Source organism: Brassica napus, chromosome A9 (assembly GCF_020379485.1).
Source record: "Brassica napus cultivar Da-Ae chromosome A9, Da-Ae, whole genome shotgun sequence".
Classification (NCBI taxonomy): domain Eukaryota; kingdom Viridiplantae; phylum Streptophyta; class Magnoliopsida; order Brassicales; family Brassicaceae; genus Brassica; species Brassica napus.
Genome location: NC_063442.1, coordinates 37,158,370 through 37,177,577, shown reverse-complemented (window position 1 = coordinate 37,177,577; position 19,208 = coordinate 37,158,370). Strand labels below are relative to the sequence as shown.

At 38.0% G+C, this 19,208-nt stretch overlaps 6 protein-coding genes across 12 annotated transcripts; 1 reads left to right on the top strand and 5 right to left on the bottom strand.

Annotated features, from left to right (window-relative positions):
* The first annotated feature begins 1,418 nt into the window (after positions 1–1,418).
* LOC106414609 (protein RGF1 INDUCIBLE TRANSCRIPTION FACTOR 1) lies at positions 1,419–2,991 on the top strand. The gene is made up of 4 exons (XM_013855234.3): positions 1,419–1,787; positions 1,886–1,960; positions 2,099–2,239; positions 2,545–2,991. The coding sequence occupies exons 1-4, from the start codon at positions 1,587–1,589 to the stop codon at positions 2,818–2,820; spliced, it is 693 nt and encodes a 230-aa protein (XP_013710688.2). The 5' UTR covers positions 1,419–1,586; the 3' UTR covers positions 2,821–2,991.
* A 1,328-nt stretch (positions 2,992–4,319) lies between these two features.
* On the bottom strand, positions 4,320–7,137 carry LOC106414082 (spindle and kinetochore-associated protein 1 homolog). Of its 2 annotated transcripts, XR_001282754.3 has the most exons (10): positions 6,951–7,137; positions 6,748–6,872; positions 6,191–6,303; positions 6,030–6,117; positions 5,884–5,951; positions 5,707–5,812; positions 5,593–5,622; positions 5,380–5,493; positions 5,089–5,231; positions 4,320–4,566 (listed from the first exon to the last, which is right to left on the bottom strand). XR_001282754.3 is itself a non-coding variant. In XM_013854794.3 (9 exons), exons 1-9 carry the CDS (start codon positions 7,045–7,047, stop codon positions 5,154–5,156), a joined length of 819 nt encoding a protein of 272 aa, XP_013710248.2. In that variant the 5' UTR covers positions 7,048–7,137; the 3' UTR covers positions 4,808–5,153. The 2 variants fall into 2 exon arrangements, 1 of the variants encoding a protein (XP_013710248.2); XM_013854794.3 differs by lacking the exon at positions 4,320–4,566 and having other exon boundaries at positions 4,808–5,231.
* A 1,279-nt stretch (positions 7,138–8,416) lies between these two features.
* On the bottom strand, positions 8,417–10,330 carry LOC106414701 (root meristem growth factor 10-like). Its single transcript, XM_013855306.3, has 3 exons — positions 10,322–10,330; positions 9,518–9,724; positions 8,417–8,974 (listed from the first exon to the last, which is right to left on the bottom strand). Exons 1-3 carry the CDS (start codon positions 10,328–10,330, stop codon positions 8,675–8,677), a joined length of 516 nt encoding a protein of 171 aa, XP_013710760.3. The 3' UTR covers positions 8,417–8,674.
* Positions 10,331–12,252: 1,922 nt separating this feature from the next.
* LOC106415775 (phosphatidate cytidylyltransferase 5, chloroplastic) lies at positions 12,253–14,181 on the bottom strand. 2 transcript variants are annotated; one of them, XM_048741331.1, is made up of 5 exons: positions 13,783–14,181; positions 13,370–13,680; positions 12,974–13,280; positions 12,650–12,908; positions 12,253–12,567 (listed from the first exon to the last, which is right to left on the bottom strand). In XM_048741331.1, the coding sequence occupies exons 1-5, from the start codon at positions 14,029–14,031 to the stop codon at positions 12,488–12,490; spliced, it is 1,206 nt and encodes a 401-aa protein (XP_048597288.1). In that variant the 5' UTR covers positions 14,032–14,181; the 3' UTR covers positions 12,253–12,487. The 2 variants fall into 2 exon arrangements, with proteins under 2 accessions (XP_048597288.1, XP_013712003.2); XM_013856549.3 differs by having other exon boundaries at positions 12,650–12,899; positions 13,783–14,178.
* Positions 14,182–14,498: 317 nt separating this feature from the next.
* On the bottom strand, positions 14,499–16,899 carry LOC106411609 (vesicle-associated protein 1-1). 2 transcript variants are annotated; one of them, XM_013852396.3, is made up of 8 exons: positions 16,650–16,899; positions 16,461–16,531; positions 16,278–16,359; positions 15,786–15,901; positions 15,542–15,697; positions 15,416–15,466; positions 14,950–15,027; positions 14,499–14,861 (listed from the first exon to the last, which is right to left on the bottom strand). In XM_013852396.3, the coding sequence occupies exons 1-8, from the start codon at positions 16,699–16,701 to the stop codon at positions 14,751–14,753; spliced, it is 717 nt and encodes a 238-aa protein (XP_013707850.2). In that variant the 5' UTR covers positions 16,702–16,899; the 3' UTR covers positions 14,499–14,750. The 2 variants fall into 2 exon arrangements, with proteins under 2 accessions (XP_013707850.2, XP_013707851.2); XM_013852397.3 differs by having other exon boundaries at positions 15,416–15,460.
* A 664-nt stretch (positions 16,900–17,563) lies between these two features.
* Positions 17,564–19,052, bottom strand: LOC106411839. 4 transcript variants are annotated; one of them, XM_013852680.3, is made up of 2 exons: positions 18,920–19,052; positions 17,564–18,673 (listed from the first exon to the last, which is right to left on the bottom strand). In XM_013852680.3, exon 2 carries the CDS (start codon positions 18,653–18,655, stop codon positions 17,711–17,713), a length of 945 nt encoding a protein of 314 aa, XP_013708134.2. In that variant the 5' UTR covers positions 18,656–18,673; positions 18,920–19,052; the 3' UTR covers positions 17,564–17,710. The 4 variants fall into 4 exon arrangements, with proteins under 4 accessions (XP_013708134.2, XP_013708136.2, XP_013708135.2 ...); XM_013852682.3 differs by having other exon boundaries at positions 17,564–18,678; positions 18,920–19,034; XM_013852681.3 differs by having other exon boundaries at positions 18,830–19,031.
* Positions 19,053–19,208: the final 156 nt, after the last annotated feature.

The window sequence follows — 19,208 nt, the reverse complement described above, 5'->3', positions numbered from 1 at the left end:
AAGCCATTCCTGAGTCGTCCACAACCTCAGTGTCCACGCTATCTGTTTTCAGTTCAAACTTTGCAAACAGATTCATCCCCCCTTTTACTTTCTGATGCTCGCAGAAATACTTCACCGCACCATGGTTAGTTATCATAACCGGTGGGGTCCTAATCCCGGTCGCAAGTTCGAACCTTGTGGGTGGCCAGTAACTTAAAGTCACACCGTATCGCTCCTCATCGAGTTTAAACTCACGCAGAACATTCCCCGCAAGCTCCTTGCACCCAATCCCATCGTAAATCTCAACCATACGACCCATCCTGTTTTTCTCGATAACAAAATCCCACGTCCCAACATCGCTACAAACCCAATCACCACTTAAAACCATGCAGTTTTCCTCCATCGTCAAAACCCTTCACCAATGAACCAAGCTGGCGGCGGAAAACCTCAAAACACAAGACTCTCAATCACCTTTGTGAACAAACGTAGTGCATATGGGGCTGATTCCGTAGAGAAAAAGACAAGATAACAATTCATTTATTACCCAAGCTGCTTTCCCTAGCTCAGCTCTCCATCGCCGTTAGATTTTCCTTCATCCAACGGCTTTTACTGCTACCTTTTCCCCATAAACCAAACTAAAACGCAGGACTGTACGGTCGCTTTCCAGCTGGGGAGAAATAATAAAAAAAAATACTGACTCAACCTTGGTCTCAGTTAAGGAAGCGAGGGGCACAATGGTCCGATCTCAGCTCAGAAACTAGACAAAGTGTCCCTCCAGCAAGTTGTGCCTGATTGTGTCAAAAAAGACAAAAAAGTGTCCCAAACCGTTATCAACTCAAAAATGAAATAGCTACAAAATACTTATATCAACTTGATTTGGATACAAAGAGAAAAAAATACTTAACTAAAACATCAATCCTCGGAGACTACAAACAGACTGAGAATTTTTTTTAAACCATAAAGTTTTCTGTCATTATTTGATCACTATATTAAAACACAGATACGGCAGTAAAATTTATAATGACTGTCAAATACGAGAAAATGATCTTTCTACTTGTAATACTATATTATATTATACGATCCTTTGCTATGTTTTTATTCCATGTTTTACTCAGCTATGGTTGGAGTAGCTGACGATAATTGCCCCAATAATCATTTCTAGTCATTGGGGTTTCATAAGATTGATAAGTATGATTAATTCTCTAATGATACAATAAAACAACAAAAACTAACAAAAACACGTTCTAACGAAAGACTCGACAGAAAGGACAAGATGACTCATTTAATTTAAGCTACTGGTCACTCTCTCCAGGCGCCGCGCTCTCTCTCTCTCTCTCTCTCTCTCTCTCTCTCTCTCTCTCTCTCTCTCTCTCTCTCTCTCTCTCTCTCTCTCTCTCTCTCTCTCTCTCTCTCTCTCTCTCTCTCTCTCTCTGGGAATTGGTGAGTCAGTTTCACCACTGAGAGCTTAAATTCGCCTGACCTTCACCTCTACTTATCTCTTCCCCATATTACAGAAGACTAGAGATTAAAAAAAAACAGTCCTTGTGAATCCTTTTGTTCTTAGATAACTTTTTCATTTTCTAGACTTAAAAATCCGAAATTGAAACATGGGTCTTGCTCCAATTCTGCAGATGGAGACTAGAGAGTTCCCTGCATGGCTTCAGGTTTTGCTAAAGGAGAAGTTTTTCAACGCTTGTTTGGACCATGAAGAAGAAAAGAAGAACGAGAAGAACATTTTGTGCATCGACTGTTGTCTTAGCATCTGTCCTCACTGTCTCCCTTCACATACCTCTCATCGTCTCCTTCGGGTCTCATTTCAAGAAAACCAAAATTTTCACTTTTTTTTTTCTTTGAAAACAAAAACAAAGTGCTTCAACTTTGTGCTGTTGCTGGGAATCTTTTGCAGATAAGAAGATATATGTATAACGATGTTTTGAGGGTAGAGGATGGTTCGAAGCTAATGGACTGCTCTTTAATTCAGGTTTGTTTGTTGGTCTGTTTTTCAAAATCTGTAATTAGAAACTCTTTTAATCCATTAATTTTCATGCAGCTGCTTTCTTTTTAATTAATACGTGTTTCTTCATCTTTTGTGTGTATGCGTTGATGATGATGATTAAAGCCATACATAGTGAACAGTTCGAAAGTTGTGTTCATCAATGAACGGCCTCACTCTCGACAGTTTCGTGGTTCCGGCAACTTTTGCAACACTTGTGACCGCTCTCTCCAATCTCCTTACCTCTTCTGCTCTCTCTCCTGCAAGGTAATGAATCTGCTTCTTCTTCTAATTAAAATTAACATCTTTTCTCCTTAACTATTTTTATTTTTCAATGTTTTAAATTTCATCAAATACCCAAATTTGATTTTAATACTTTTATGGTCGATGTTCTTTTCTTCAAACATTTAATTATCTCTGAAATTATAAAAAGAAACGTTTTTATTTATTTATGTCTTAATCTCTGAATCGATATATGTTTGTTATTTTTCGACCATGCACCATTAATCACACGCGTGTACGATCATTTTTTACAGAAGAAAGTTTTGTCTTTTTTGTTTTGCTTTTTGTAGATCAGTGACGTCATAATGAGACAAAGAGGACTCTCAGGGTTTCTCTGCGTCTGCATCTCTCTTAACTTAACCGACGATGAGGGAGGAGTAGACATGTTCTTGTGTCAGGCGCTCGCTTGCACAGCTGCAACTGAAATCGTTCGCAAGAAGAGAAGCAGCTTGAGTTCGACTTGCCGGAGAGTCACCACGGCGGTTTCCTCGGCTAACACGGAAGCTCCGGCGAACTTTTTTAACCGAAGGAAGAATACGCCGCCGCAACGAGCTCCGCTCTATTAAGGAGGGCCGTATGTTCGGTCCAAGTGATAAGTAGAATGAATTTACGTAACGTAACAATTTAGTCTAATTATCTGTAACGAATCAAAGTTTAGTTTTTTTAAATGAAATTTAAAATATATAGGAGAGGGAGAAAAAAAAGGAGCTCTTCTGGTTTTGTCTGGTGTCTGTGTACCGCTTTTTTTTTTTTTTTTTTTTCGTCAATATTTTTTTTTAATTAATAGAAACGGGCCAAGCCCAGAAACAAATTACAACAAAAGCCCACTAAACCTGACGGGCTAAAATTCGTTACACAATTGGGCCCAATCCAGCGGCCCACCTTGAGAAACCCTAGACACACACGGGAGAGAAGCGCGGCCGCCTCGCATATCCGTCTTTTCGTCGCGAGGACACGTGTCAACATCCTCGACGTCGAGGGTCACGTGTCGCGAGAACAACACGACACACCCGCTTCTCGTCCTCACCGGAGATCGGACCTTAGGATCAACCGGCCACACCGGGACTCCGCAGATCCGAACCTCTTCACCGTCAAGAGCTTATGGGACTCTAATGCCGGAGAGAATCAATCGCCGTGGCGAGATCTCATCCACCCCCGTTCACCGCAGCCGCCCAAAGCCTCGCATGCAACCTCACTCTTTCCGTCGGAGATCTTCCTCTCCTCCGACGTGACCAGAAAAAACTCAAAACCGCAACTAGACGCCGAAACTAAAAAGAAAAGACGGAAAAATCTAAACCCTAAAAGACTAGGGGACTGAAGCCGGCGACGTAAAGCTGTGATAGCCTTTATCCCCCGGAAGCTAGATCCGACGACGGCGGAACTAAAGAAGCTTCCCCGCCGCGGAGACAAAAGACCGGCGGCGACGGATCTGTGAGAGCCTCCGTCTCCCGGAGCTAGAACTCGAACTATTGACCCCCTCCTCCTATCCGCAAACCCCGCCGCGACTCCCGTACCAGCACCACCCCGGTTGGTGGCTGATCTGAACTCCGGCAAACGGCAACCGAATAAGAGGAAGAACGACATGACCGGATGATTTTACCGAAGGGAAAAGGGCTCCGGCGACGGCACGGACGCTCACGCGCCGGCCGACCGCCGGATCCCCTTTGAGAAGACTTTTCTCTCTCTAACTTTTCTCCGATGGTCTAAAAGGTTAGTCGTCTGTGTACCGCTTATGCTATCTATTTTCAAACAATTTAAATATAAATCATATTTTTGTATAGTCATTTATAAAAATATAAAAGGTAGTGATTTACTTACTTTCATGATTGCATTTTCAGTTCACACATTATTCAGGCGGCATATATTTATTATTTACTGCGGGTTAGTAAATTCTCAAATCTCGAGAGGTTAAAAACATGAATCACTGACAAAATAAAAATAAAAACTTGAATCATTAGCTATGTAGTAGTAGGACAGACCACGTCTTTCTTGTCCGAGTTAAAATGATTCGTTTGCATGGTGGTGGTGAACTCTATATAATCTAAAACGTGGCTGTACAAGAGAATTTATGATCATCTCTTCTTGTAATATAATTATATGATATGATATGAGTTAGTTGGTGTCTTTGGACGAACAAATTATTGGTTTGTATGAAAAATAAGACAAAACGATTGTGACAGACATTATCAATAAACGTGTATCTGGTGAATGTGAATGTGAATGTGAATGAGGCATATAGTCCTTGCTCTCCTGCTTCTCTGGACCACATTCTCCATTCCATTTCTTACTTCCTCTTTGTATTTACTCGTTCTCTGTACATATGAATAATAATGATTTAACATAGTTGAATGAACCTACTTTTGGTTTTTGTTCAAATGAACTCGGTGGTCTATTTTTGTGATCAAACGCTTTTACCATAGCTATATAGACAAGCCGAACATCTACGATCCCTGGAGGTTTATGTATATTCTTTTTAAGTAAAGTACATGAAAACAAAACCGAGTTTTGCTACTCTGTAGATTTGAATGGGACAGGCCATTTGTACACTGGAACTTGAACCAAATATACTAATAAAATAAATTCCGCAAATGCTTGGAGTTTGAAAAAAATAACAAAGTAACGGAAATCGAGTTTTGCTACTTTAGTGCAAATATGAGAAACTTTTAGGGGTAAACTAGCCTGGGATTTTGAACGAACCAAAAAGAGGTTGGTTCTGGTGCCGGGCAAAGTCATCGTCCATATTACCCAACTATTTAGTTGGTTCTGGGCCTATGTGGGACTAGCAGAACAGTCTAAAAGATTTAAGGCTTAATGCGTTTAACGAATAAGCATTCCTTCTACAGGAGATAAGCAATAAATTGATGTGGCTACATAAACTTGAGATAAGCTGGTTTCTTCTCTAATTAGGCTTCATAAGAATGATGACGCGGTTTTGACCAATGCGAGTCTCACTAACACGACCAAGGTGTCTAAGAACCTGTTAAATACATCAAAAGACCGACAATTATTTTGTATTTGAAGTGTTGACTTCAAGAAAATGTATTTGAAGTGTTGTCTAATAACTCCTGGTAACATAAAAATTCTGTCTGTTGTTTGAAATCAAAGAAGCAGAAAATGATACTTACCGTAAGTATTGCTTTGCCTGTGTTGTCTAGCTTCAACATTGGCCCCTTCATGTCAGTTTCAAGAAAGAAGTGTTTTCCCTTCAGTGCTCCGGATGTTACAATGTCTCGCAGTTTCTACAAACAAGAGTTTCAAGATAATCAATTACCTCAGCATAAGAAATCTATAAACAGCTTTTAGTGAAACAATAACATTCTTTAGAGGCGATAGCTTACGAGTGCTTTCTCCCAGAGGTTTTCAGCAAGCTCCACAAGAGTAACAAACAAAGAAGTCAGTAATCAATTCCGAAAACACATAAACAGAGCAGGACGTATGTGAGTAATAAATACCTTTTGTTTTGGAGCTGAAATAAGATGAGCATTTGCTTCGGCGTATGAAGCCATGTCATTGATAGCCGCATTCACTTTCTCTAGGGTAAGCCTTCCTCTCATGTATCTTTTTTCATTTTTCGAGAAACATCTCAGAAAATGCATTTCACATAAACATGGAGAGTAAATTGTACTTACGATGAGAGGGAATTGAGTTCATCAACAGTTATGTACCAAAGCGGAGGAGACCCACGACCTTTCCTCTCCTGTAAACGAAACCCAGAAGATTTAACCATATACAATAACGTCTCTTAGGAGAAGAACACAGTATATGCAAGTCCTACCTTGGGTAAAACAGCTGCTTCCTCCTCAGATCTCAAGGACCTAAGAGCAGAACTCTGTTCATGCTTCTTGACATTTTCTTGAAGCAAACTGGTAGTAACCCACTAATCTTAGTATAAAAACAATAATGACGTAAAAGGACTACTCAATGTATTGCATATACCATCTGTTAATATCAGAATTCAACATTGTAGTCTTGTCAGGAAAGTGTGACGGTGCATAAACAGACATCTTCTGCAGCTTCCCTTGTTGTTTCAGCGATGCCTCAATAAGTTTCTACAATCCACACCACGAATTTAAAAATCATGAAGTTGGAATCGATAAATAATTAAATACATAGAAGAATACACATAAGGGCTGTTCGTTTGGTTGCCGCAGGTACCGGCAGCAGCGGCAGCGTCAACATTCTGCGTCAACTCTTGTTTGTTTCGTTGACGCGGGAAGCTGCGTCTGACGCCGCGTCCGAACGCAGCGTCTACGGCTAACGCCGATAAAACCTGCGGTCGCGATATAGTATGCGGCAGTGTCAGCGTCAGCGTTTGCGAAACGAACAACGACTGTCCTCATTGACGCTGCCGCCGCCGCTGACACCGACACCAAAACCTACGGCAACCAAACGAACAGGACTATAGTTCCATCACCCTAAACCTTCACACCTAATCAATTACACATCTAGTGACCGCTTCTAGAATCTAATTTCGAAAATCTTCGAGACTGTACCTTGGCTTTTGGAATAGCTTCGGTCTCTTCACGAAGCCGATCCTTGATGGACTGAACCTGAAGCTCCATCGAGCTCAACGCCGTGTCAATCGCCGTTAAATCCGGGACGCTGCTCGCCGGATACACTGCGGAAGAGAATCAAAAATTAGGTCAGTCGAATTGATTTTTAGAGTGTTTCGAGCCGATGAGAAAACGCGACTCACTGTTCCGGGCGATGACGAGTTCCTGCAGCTCGGAGACTCGTTTGTTGAAGGAAGATATCAACGAATCTAGAGAAGATCCAGCTTGCTTTCCCTCCATTCTTCGAGATTGAAATCCCTCTGTCTCCAACAACCCACACACACTAATCTTTAATCCTCCTTTGTGTTGCTTTTAGGTTTTAGAAATTGGAAATTCCAGATTTCTTTTCAGGCGGGAACGTTTAATGGGCTTATGGGCCATTAAAATTAAATGGGCCTGACACTCGAGTAGTAGCTATCCAGATTTTTTGGATGTGGCTAAATGGTAAATGTAAGAGATAAATGATTGGATCAAGATGAATAGGATAAAGATGTGTGATATATGATATATAAATAGAGTAAATATATCCCATATTTTCTTCATAATTTTTTATTTTTCTTTTAGTTTTGTTTATTTATGTGTAAAATTGATTAAAAAAGTCATTATATTTAAAGTAAATGATATTTTGTATGTAGAAAATTAGTTTACATCATTTTATTCAAAAGATGAGAATCCACTTGGAGGATTTATGTTAACTCACATCTTCTCGCTCAAAAAAATAGACACAAAATTTCAAGAAACAAATAAACAATGACAATTTCAAAAAATTGTAAGTTTTAAAATTTTCACGTATATGAAAAATATATTAAATTTGTGGTTATTAATACATTATGTTTGTAGACTTGTAGTTAACTATTTTCATAATTTTTTAACCAATAAAGTTTTAATAACACATTTTGTAACCACTAATTAATGCTTTGAAAATGTAAAATATATATATTTTTAAAACAATTATTTTAAACATAGATTTTTTCGAACCGGTGGGAGCATATCGTAAAGAAAATTGCTTGCATTGTTGTTTTATGAGTTTTTTTTTGTCAACTTATTGTTTTATTAGTTGTAATTGTATGAAGTCAACTTAAACTTAATTCTTTTATGATACGTAGATTTGGGACAACCTGATTGCATTGGAACCAAACGCGGGATCTCGTCCTTCTTGGACATCGTTAACAGTGACTGTGCACGCGGACGTACTGTATAATTCAATAGAAATAAGGCATTTTGACTAGTGGTACCTTAATAACAATTTGTTAACAACCAAAATGCACACATTTTTGTAATGCAAATACTTAGAATTGTATCACAACAATTCAGCAAATGATTTTAAGAGCATCTCCAATGTATAACTCCATTTTTTATCCAAAATAGAGTAAAAGTGAAAATGGAGTAAAATTGCTCCAACTCTACTCCATTATCCACTCCATAATGGAGTGATGAACAAACAAAAAATTGATTACTCCATTTATGGAGTAAATTTTATTATGGAGTGAAATATGGAGTTGAGTTGGAGTATTCCTTATTCCATATTCACTTTTATTCCATTTTAGAGAAAAAAATAAAGTAGAGTTAGAGATGCCCTAACAAACAAACGAAAAAATAACAACAAAGGTCACATGTAAGTGCATGTAAAGACGCGTAAATATATATAGTGCATCGTTATTGATGTATGCGCGCGAAAGCGTGTATTGAACAAATATCAAGAACCTGTTTTCTAACTAATTTTACATAATCTTTTTTGTTATAAGCTTATAACTAGGTCGTTTGTGACCATATATTGAAAGAGTTAAAATGTGGACGACATTCTTCGCGTGACTTAAAATTATTGTATATATATAAATCACAATATGGAAACTTGATCACTATAAGGTTAATTATGATGAGGTGGGTGCGTAGTGGGCTGCATATAATCAAGATTGAATCCAGGATGTTCCTGATCCGACCTAGGCAGCTTCTTTGAATATTTGGGAACTTTCCAAGTTCTTGAGACTCTTTTTGACGACACACTTGTTTTGACTAGTGAAGCTCGGTTTACTCTGCAATCGTCCTTCGTATTCTTATCAATGATCTCGCCATGATCACCTACGGCATGTTTGATCGGTGCTTCGCTTGATATGGTTTTCGTGTTGTTTGTCGACGGGACTTCTAGCTTTTTAATCTCTTCGTTGTTCTGTGCCATGGAAAAGGAATTAATATCGTTGTATGAAATAATGTGTTCAATTAGTTTTCTGTTTAATTATTGTTCTATAGAATTAAACTAACTACACATTTTATGTTCAATAAAACCCTATTACAAATACAGGAGATTTGATGAAACATAAGTGCAACTGGCGACACTACTTGAAACCCAAAGTTCTTATTGCTACTAGTACGTTTGGACGGACCCTACCGAAAAATAAATCTTCACTGTAAAGTGTATTTGGTAATATGAAATTCAGTCAGCTATAAATAAAACATGCATATTTAAAGTTAACACAACCTCATACACAAATGAACCGGTTGCACTTACACATGTGAATATTAACATCTCGACGATCAGGAAATAGTCAAATCCGTGTTTTGTTGTACTATATATGCGCATGTGAATTAGTCAAAACTGTTTTCTTACGAATATACCCTACAATTTATTGCACATACACGAACAAACCCTAACATCATTCAAAACAACACAGGCACACTACTATTTAAAAAAAAAAAAATCAAAGGGGCTTACCTTCGCAATTAAGTTATCGCGATTCACATGAAGCTTCTTCTCCATGGGTGCAAGATGGCGAGCCTCGCATAAGTAAGTCCGAGAAAGGATGACAAAAACAATAACAAAGAAATAGAAACAACTAGTCCTCAACATATCCACGACGAGTAATAGAACTAAAAAAGAGATGGCTATAACCAATCGACAGTTGCCGACCAATATATAGAGCTAGAAAGAGATATGACGGTTTGAAGATATCGTGATTGTTATAAATGCATAAGACAGAGAGATCGTGTAATAAATGAAGATATTGATAGAGAGAGAAAGAGATAAACTAAGAGTCGTCGATGATAGAGGAGAAAGAGAGAACATGCAAATGTATGGGTGAGAAGAAGAAAAGAGTAGAGAAGGTCAGATTATGGTGTTCATGTGGCCCCTCTTCTGTCTGAAGAATCCACCGACCCTAACCAGAGAAAACGTCCAAGCGAAAGTGAAAATACAAACTTGTGTCTTCTCTCTCGTAATTATAGCCTCCTCAGACTGACCGCTTAATAAGATTTTATGTATATTTTATATTACGTATTAATAATATAGACCTAAAATCTAGCTACCCATCGGAACATGCAAAAAGGAGGATTAGGGTTTTGATGCATATGCTTCGTTGTTTATCCCAAGAGGTTTTAAATCTCTTACCTCTTTGTCTCTACGTTGAGGCCTTCAAACACTTTGCATGGTTTTGCGCTACCTAGCTAACTTTGTCTCCTAATAACTCATTATTTAATTCACTTAAATGTATCTTCATGTGTGTATTTCTTGGAAACATACCATCCGCATAAAGGTCGATATTTTAGTAGCGATTAACAAAAAGGCAAGCAGACTTTTTCCGCCAAACATTCTTCAAACGGATTGTTTCACTTCTGACAGGTGAAAACTACATTTTCCGAAATTTGCATAATTAATTGTAACATGTGAAACGGGAAATAGAAGCAGATTACGGATCTTATCAATGCTTGCAGTTTTGTTTCTACAAAAACCTTGAACTAAGTGAGTCATTATGTTCCAAGATTTTTAAAAAGAGTCCTTGCTAGTTTTATTTCATTGTATGCATGGCTTTCATTGACTTAACAAATTTTATTCAAAATCCAACAGAACCAACACCATGTATGATAAGATATTATGTGTCTAATTGTTACAATAACTACCAAGTAAGCAACCGTCTTGACTGTGATTGATTTTGTTTGGTCTATGTATTATTACATAAGATAATTAACATTTAGATATATCGGTCAACTGTATACATGATACATGTTCAGTTGTTAATGTCTACGTGAACACAGTGACGTTATAACTACCTAGCTATTTTGTTGCATTACGATGACTTTATAGTTTATAGCAATTATAAAGTATGATATAATGCTAATAAAGTAATAATTTCCACGCTTCTAATTACCAACGGACACAGTTTGATGTTATCAACAAGTGGATACTGGTCGGATATATAGTGTCTGCTAAAGCCCCAGAAGTCTAACCAAAATATGTATTTTATATGTCTGGATGTACTTCTACTAAAGATAGAGTTTCAAACATGCATATTGGAACTTAAATTAAAATATTAAATAGTATATAAGATAGATAAAATAATCATTCATTAATGGTTATTTTTAGGTTGAAAACCCATCTAATTTAACATGCTATCATAATATGATCAATGCTATCAAAATTCGATCCATGCTATTACTGATTTGATCCACAAACTTGGTTTATCGATCCTTTTCTTAACATTCCAAAATCAATGGCCAAAGAACTGTCACCTCGAAGGACCCTATTAGAAAAGAAATATCTTGCATTTATAATTTCAACAAACAAGATAAAACTAGCACTTACTATATATGGTTAAAGTCATGCAACATTATTATATATCTGTTTAACTGTACTCCGGTACAGATAACATATTTGAAGTTAATGGTTCGAAAACATGACCAACGTCTCACAAACGCACTAAAACCTTGTAGTTCAATAGTGAAATGTTTGAAAAATCTGACTCTGAACCTTACAAACACGATAAGACCTTCTTGGCCCATGACTTCCGTTCATTGAATTTATCAGATGGCGGTGGCAGAAAACGTGTTTGATTATTCATGAGATCGGATACTTTCCGGAAGCACACCAAAAACCGTTTGAAAGAGAAAGATTTTGTTTTATTTGGAACTTAGAAGGCATGAGACAATTTTGTTACATCCCGATGCGAGAGAGTAGAAAGATTTTGTTTTATTTGGAACTTAGAAGGCATATCTATACATGATACAAATTTGTTACATCCCTATGCGAGAGAGGACGAATCCGAAATCGTATATATTTGGGCGTTTTGTCAAATAATGCATTTGATTAGACATTAGGGTATATATAATTATTTTTACAGGAGTCGTTGACATGGGAGAAGAAAACATTATGAAGATGGGAAAGAAAAGAAGAGAGTAAAGAACGTATGGGACCATTTTAGCAAAGCAGCAGACAAGTGTGCTTGGACCATCACCGCTCTGTTTTTATGTTTGCAAAAGATCGTGCCCTAACCGCAACCCGAAGCCGCCATTGCCGTTAATTTCGACACGTGTCTCCTCCCCATGTGATTTGTCCTTTAACGCAAACAAACAAAACCCACCACTGTCTCGTTAAAGCCCAACACTAACCGTGGGCCTGGCCAGGAAATGTCGAGTCATTCTAACAACTCGAAACTAAAAAGTCTGATTGGGAAAAACTGAAATGAAACTCTAATGAAATAACCCGAGAATTCGCCTCCTGAAACGGTACTCACATTGAACCAAAAAAAAATCTGTACCGGTTCAATCAAACAATAAACCGGAAGCTCACCACCAGAATTTTCTACAGTCACATCACCATCATTGTACTCTATCCATTTCTTGAATTTCACTTTCGTGGAGAAGGAAAATGCGCCGCTTTGTAAGTGTTCTTGAAGCTATAACAATGGTAGAATCAAACTCCATGAAGCCTTACGAAGGAGTAGGCTAACGCACCAGTGAATATGTAACTATCAACTCTGTCCAATATTCCACCTGCAATTACACACACTAACCGGTTATATAGAGCAATACTGCTAGACCAAAAATAAAAAAACCGGAAATGGTTTATAACTACCGTGACCAGGGATGAGTGAACCGGAGTCTTTGACACCCGCATCACGTTTGATCATTGACTCGGTTAAGTCACCAAACACCGATCCTAAGAAGTTAAGAACCCCAAAAGCTATCGTGCTGACAAGAGGCTGAGGCCATGACAAAGACTTGGAGAGTAAAACGGTAATGGTAATACAACCAACAAGTCCTGCAACTGCTCCTTCCCATGTCTTCTTTGGACTAATGCTTATAAGCGGAGTCTTCCCAAACGCCTGAAACTTCTTTACAATAAGAATCACCACAAAACAAATGTGTTATTAGAACTAAACTGCATCAGAGACATTACCTTGCCACCAAGAAAAGCAAACGTATCCGAGGCAATGATACCGCAAAACGAAACCAATATCGCCACTAGTCCAACAGTCCAATGCCCTTGACCACCGAGGAGAACTGGCCAGCTTCTTCCAAGAACAGGAGCAGTAAGACCACAACGCAGCTTAACCCAGAAACAAGGAAGATAGCCACAGTAAAACAACCCGAACATAGTACTACTCAGCTGAGAGAAACGCGGGTTTCTTCCTCTTTGCAACAACAACGCCATCGCAACCACAAACGCAGCTGACGTCACCGCGATATCTATATGACCAAAGTACCTACAAAGATCTCAAAACCTTTTTAAATCAGAACAAGGAGAAAAAAGAGTTGAAAGTGAGTGAGTGAATGAAAGCTACTACTAACTCACAATGTGAGTATGGGCATAAGGGCACAAATAACTGAGCAGACTCTAGACAGGTAACGAGGAGGAGGTGTCATTCCTTGAGCGATTCCTTTGCTTCTCACTAACTCGAAATACTCTCGAGCACTTAGAAGCACCGCAGCTGCTAGCGCTAAGGTGAAAACCCATCCTCCAGCTAACACAACACCTCCCACAGACAAACCTATCCCTAGACCGAACACTACCCTCTTCTTGAACTGGCTTCTTGACTTCTCCTTCTGTTGATCTAAACTCGAATCTTCCTCCACATTTTGCACTTCTTTATCTCTTTCTTCTTCCTAAATGACATAGTAATGTCAGTAAGAGCTCAAGCCATCAAGAAAGAAGCATAAAGGTATCTCCTTTGAGTTGCTAAGGGTAAGAAAGAAGCATAAAGTTACCTCCTTTGAGTTGCTATCGTCACCCAGATGCTCTGATTCAACTCGAGCAACGGCGGTGATGACACGGCTTCGGTTAAATGAGATTCCGTTGAAGCGAGGATGAGAGGATGGTTTGGAAGCGAGGAGACGCAAATTAGAGTACTTTAGGGAGAGATGGGGAAGGATTAGAGAGTTTGTAGGAGAGGAACGGCAAGGACATTGGAATGGTAGAGGCTTGTAGTACCTGCATACTTCAACAAAAGGCGCCATTTTTGGAATCGGAGATTGAAAAAGGAAGGATCTTTACGAAACAAGAAGAAGTCTCCGCATGGTGGAAGGAGAGAGAAGTTGAGAGGATTGTGATTCGGTGAATCTAATCTCGGCGAGTAGAGAGATAATAGTGTGGTGGTGGTAACGACGGGAGGAGGTTATGAGCGAGCTCTACGCGCCTTTTGTTGTCGCGTGAACTTATCTAACCCTCTTTCTCTATTAGAGTCTTTCTGCATCTCTTTGTCTTAAATGTTTAAAGGCACCATTTGAGCTTCAAACCATGAACAACTTCACCATTCTTCTTCCTAGTCTCATACCAATTACCAAATCAACCGAACATTGATGATGATGCATGTCAAGCACGTTAACTACCATATACCATGTTTTTACTGTTGAAATACATAGCTGGTATAATCTTTGTCACGTTTACCATCTCTAGTGTCATAAACTATGACTTTTTCAGCATCTCGCACATTAAATTTTCTGCCATTGAAGCTGGTAAAGTACTCAGCACCAAAAGGTTTTGGATTACAAATAAAGAAAGTTAAAAACAAAGCAAACTGAGTTATGAAGCTTTTACTACCGTAACACAAATCATTTAGAAGCACCTTTTTTAGGTGACATTTGTCAAATACAGAGAGAGAAAATGTCTGACTCGAGAATTGAGTTAAAAATAAGTCTGTGGCGGTGTGTGTGGGACTAAGAACTCGAGGTGGTGGTTATGTGCTCTTCATAATGTATCCCAAAATCAGACCGATTAGTCCGAACAGAAGAACGTACATCAAAGGGATACCACTTTGGCTTCTCTTGCTGTCACGTCTCAGTTGCTCCTGCACATCAACCAACTCTTTGTCAGAAATCAAACTCAACATCTAAACCAAGATTTAAAAATAAGGAGCCAAGCGAAAGTTCTTTTACCAGCTCTCTTTGAAGTTTGTTGTTGAGTTGAATGGCAGACTGTTTTTCCTCGGTTAGCTTTGTGATGAGAGCTCTTGCCTGAAATCACACAAAACTCAGCTCTTAACAGAAAAATTATAGAATGACTTGACTTTCCTGGTATCTGAGTGTCTAGTTAGATCTAGTGGATATTGTACATATTAAAATATGCAAAAGCATCCATAAACTGATAAATAAGTAATGGGCGGCTTGAGGACTTGACTGGGTTCTAAAAGTGTAATTAACCTTTAAACTAATCAACAAACAAAAAAAGAAAGATTCCCTACCTAATACATCAGCTTTTAAAGCCAACTTTCCACAAAAAAGTAGTTCCAAAGTTGTAACTAATGACACTAAGATTTGTAAAACTAAAAACTAATAGAAAACCTGACTGCAACAGATAAATTTGATATAGTTTTGATGGTTAAAAAAAGAACTATGAATATACCTCAGATGTGCCTTCTTGAGGTTCAACCTTGTCTGCGCTAAATCTCTGAAACTAAAATCAAAACACACATGAGAATCTACAATTAAGTAAATAGGAAATGTTACATCAACCAGACCCCTGACTTACAGAAAATTCAGAAGCCTGTCCGTTATCAGAAACTGAAGCCCTTGGTGAAGAGCCCTCTTCGGAACCTTCATGGACAGGTGATGGTGGTTGTGGTGGAGCAACATAAGTAACTCTCAGCTTAGTCTCCTCAACCAGATACCCAGCCTCTTTGCTAAACTGCAAAGTTTCATTAGAAGAAAAAAACCAAAAATGTGATTATCCATAATCCACTAAAAAAAAATAAACAAATGTGAATCATTAGTACCATCTCAGGAGTAACATCCTTGGCCGTGATACCAGGACTAGCAGTTACACCTTGAAGCAGAAACTTGTCCTTGCACTGCATATCCGAAGGAGCTTCCTTTTGAGCTTGCATTGTCACTACAAAAATGTTAAAAACTATTATTTATTTTTTTTAATTTTATTTTACATTTACATTAAATGGATTTAATTATAAAATTATTTTGACAAGTTATCAAATTACATATAAAAAATAAACTAGACAAATTTGTGTATTTGACTAATATTATTGTTTATTTTAATAGATTTAGAACAATTTATTTATATCAATTTAGATTGATTTAGACCAATTTAGGTTGATTTTAAAACAGTTTAAACCGATTTGAGTTGCATAAATCAGTAAATAGGTTTTTAAGAAAATTGTTTCGGGTATTGCAACCACAAACAAAGATGCATAGTGAAAGGATGAAATTCAACACAAAAAGAACAACAATGCATAGAGAAAGAGAGAACGGACCAAGAACTTCACAAGTGGACCGTGGAAGAACAACTCCAGTGTTAGGCCTAACGCAATACTTCTTCGGATTCGTTGTCTTAACCTAACAAAATAAAATAAAAAAGACCACAAAAACGGAGAAGCGTCAGAAACATTAGATACAACCCGATCCAAAGCCTGGAAATTTAGTACTATTATTATTACCTTAAAGGCGACATGATTGTCGGTCTTGTTGGTCAAGTAAAGAGAGCATGAGATCTGCTTCCTCAATTCAACTACATCGAATCATATCAGATAAGATGAATCATTAACACTTTGGAAAAAAATCTAGATCTGGTCCGGACACGAAGAAAGACATGCGAAATAACGAAAACGTGTCTGAAATAAGCTTACAAGGGAATTGAAGGTCGAGAGGCTCAACGGTAAGAAGCTCACTGTTACTCATCTCGATCAGATCACCGGAGATTCAAAAACAGATTCGTTCCGTGACGCGCGTCTCCGGTTCCGACAGAGCAGTCGTCGATCGAGAGAGAGAGAGAATGGAGAAACTGGGACTTCGCTGTGTGTTTTGTTTCAGTCTCCAGGGTGTTACTGTCTTTTCACTAAAAACAATAATCATGTCTTTGATTTGAAACGCGATTTATTCGCAAACGCATTACGAAAATTCAGTGACCAAATTAAAGAAGAGATTATCCCAATGTTAGAAAAAAAAAAAGAAAGAGAATATGATGATAACGAAATATAGAAATACGTTTTATTATTATGACAGGTCTTTTTCAAATGCATTATTATTTTATTATTAATAAAAATTAATATATTGATTTTTTGTAACCGATAATTATTGTTTTTAACAAATATTTACGTCTAGGGGTTTTACTTACAATATTTTTTTTTTATCTCCAACAGTTTTGCTTACATCATATTAAATCATTCCTTTAAATGTTTTTTTTTTCTAAAATTCAAAACAAAAAAAATCTGTTCTAAAAAGTTTGTATCTTTCATCTTTATTGTGTAATCTCTAATTGTTTATGGGATTGATCCTAAACACCAATTACTATATTTTTCACTTAAGAAATATTTAAAGTTTTTTTTTTGAATTGTAAAACTTAGATAGAGTCTTATTTGACAATTTTAGGATCTAGAAAAAACATTACACGACTATTTTCTTGCCTACAACCCTTACTATTAAAAGAATTTCCACAAATAGAGATTTTTCTATGACAAAATTTTTGGTAAAAGTTTCTATGAAATATGCATTATATATATTTTGATTATTTCGGAAATATATACCAAATCAATGCAGAGAATAATGTACAAATTAATAATATGAATATAAAGAAATATGTTTTTGTTATAGTCACCAACAATAATAGCTACACATACAGTAGTTACAAATCTTTCTTTTTTTTCCTGATAGGAGGACTAGCTTCAAAGGTAAACGAAAGAAACTGTCTTTACTCTGAAGCAACAGATTCTGGTTGCTGAGTTGTTGTTGTTGTTCTAGATGCAAAACCAGCAAACCAAGCAACTCTCATGAGTTGCATCCCCAAGATCAACACCCACCAAGAGACTAGCCCACGAATCATATGAACCACCCAAACCGGTGCGTTAACCTCTGCGCTTAGTTTCAACCCTCTCATAAGTTGCAAAACTCTGTAAGCCTCGTAGACAACCGGTGTCACTAGCCAAACCGGTGATTGCCAGCTCCACGTGAGGATCTCTGTTAATGTCTGAACCGCGAGGAGGATGAAGTAAGGGAAGAGGAGAACAGCCACAGACAAGAAAGGAAGCTCCGGTTGGAGAGAAGCGAGTAAACCGGTTTGGGATCCGAGCAGAAGTAGCGTCGGTATGAGAAACCCGGTTACGAGCGCAAAAACGTTCCAAAATTTGTAGCTAAACGGTGGTTGGCTCTTGCAGGGTTGTGATGGATCTTTAGGACGTGCGCCAGAATCAGCCATTAGCAAGAAAAGGGTTGCTCCGAGGTTGAAAATGCAATCTAAACCGATTAATGAAAGCACGCTAACCACTTTTGAACCGACGTAAACCGATGACAATGGAAGCCATAGAGTAGGTGCCATACCACTTGTGAGTAGAACAGATGGACCTAAAAGCCATATTGGCCATTTAAAAACCTGAATTTTCTGCTCCTCCGCTTCAGTCTCGGATACGATAGACTCGAACACGTTCTTGGTTTTCTCCAATACTATACCACCACCAGCTTCTTCTGTAGAATCATGAATAAAAGGTGCTTGTTCCCATTGAGACAGCTTTGAACATAAGACACGGAGATTACAAGACCGTGTGATTAGGTTCTTTGTCGTCTTTGTGTTCTTGAGGCGGACTTTTGGAGTCATAATGCATAGAGACTTAGTGAGAGACACCATTCCTTGGCTCGCCATTGAAGTCTCTTTAACTATCTGTTCTTAACATAAATCAACAGAATATTTCAAAATAATCAGGAACAAGACAATCCATGGACAAAGCAAACACTTCAAGGATATTAAAACCCGATAATCAATACATGTCGGAATCAAAACCTGTAAGTGAAATAGTGAAATAGCTATATCACTTACCGTCTTTGATTAACAAGTAAGAATCTATTTTCTTCGGATTAAGATCAAAGACGCAAACTTCGATACGAAATTCGAGAAATTGCGACTCACCGGCGAACCGCAGAACGGTAAAAATCTCTATATCGTTTGGATATTTTCTCTTTACAACTCGTGGGAGGAATTCGGACAACAGAGGGCAGTTATGTCGGAACTCGGAACAAAAAAACACATAGAGCGGGGCCCGTCTTGTTATATAGGATGTGTATACAACTTGAATAGTCGGCCCATCTTATTATAAAGCCCATAAAGAACTAAAGATGTTGAATTCTCGGGCCATTCTTTTAATAAAGCCCACTAAAAATCTGTAGCTTGAGACCGTTTTATATTCCTTTGTATGGGA

Coding starts and splice junctions, on each gene's coding strand:
- LOC106415775 (XM_048741331.1), bottom strand. CDS start 14,031: ATGGCGCCTTTTGTTGAAGTATGCAGGTACTACAAGCCTCTACCATTC. Junction 13,281..13,369: donor CTTATGCCCATACTCACATT/GTGAGTTAGTAG, acceptor AGATCTTTGTAG/GTACTTTGGTCATATAGATA. Junction 12,568..12,649: donor TTCACTCATCCCTGGTCACG/GTAGTTATAAAC, acceptor GTGTAATTGCAG/GTGGAATATTGGACAGAGTT.
- LOC106411609 (XM_013852396.3), bottom strand. CDS start 16,701: ATGAGTAACAGTGAGCTTCTTACCGTTGAGCCTCTCGACCTTCAATTC. Junction 15,698..15,785: donor AGGATGTTACTCCTGAGATG/GTACTAATGATT, acceptor GAAACTTTGCAG/TTTAGCAAAGAGGCTGGGTA. Junction 14,862..14,949: donor ACAAACTTCAAAGAGAGCTG/GTAAAAGAACTT, acceptor GTTGATGTGCAG/GAGCAACTGAGACGTGACAG.
- LOC106414082 (XM_013854794.3), bottom strand. CDS start 7,047: ATGGAGGGAAAGCAAGCTGGATCTTCTCTAGATTCGTTGATATCTTCC. Junction 6,118..6,190: donor AATTCTGATATTAACAGATG/GTATATGCAATA, acceptor GGTTACTACCAG/TTTGCTTCAAGAAAATGTCA. Junction 5,952..6,029: donor AAGCAGCTGTTTTACCCAAG/GTAGGACTTGCA, acceptor TTTCGTTTACAG/GAGAGGAAAGGTCGTGGGTC.
- LOC106414701 (XM_013855306.3), bottom strand. Junction 8,975..9,517: donor GCGATAACTTAATTGCGAAG/GTAAGCCCCTTT, acceptor TCCATGGCACAG/AACAACGAAGAGATTAAAAA.
- LOC106414609 (XM_013855234.3), top strand. CDS start 1,587: ATGGGTCTTGCTCCAATTCTGCAGATGGAGACTAGAGAGTTCCCTGCA. Junction 1,788..1,885: donor CCTCTCATCGTCTCCTTCGG/GTCTCATTTCAA, acceptor AATCTTTTGCAG/ATAAGAAGATATATGTATAA. Junction 2,240..2,544: donor TCTGCTCTCTCTCCTGCAAG/GTAATGAATCTG, acceptor TGCTTTTTGTAG/ATCAGTGACGTCATAATGAG.
- LOC106411839 (XM_013852680.3), bottom strand. CDS start 18,655: ATGGCGAGCCAAGGAATGGTGTCTCTCACTAAGTCTCTATGCATTATG.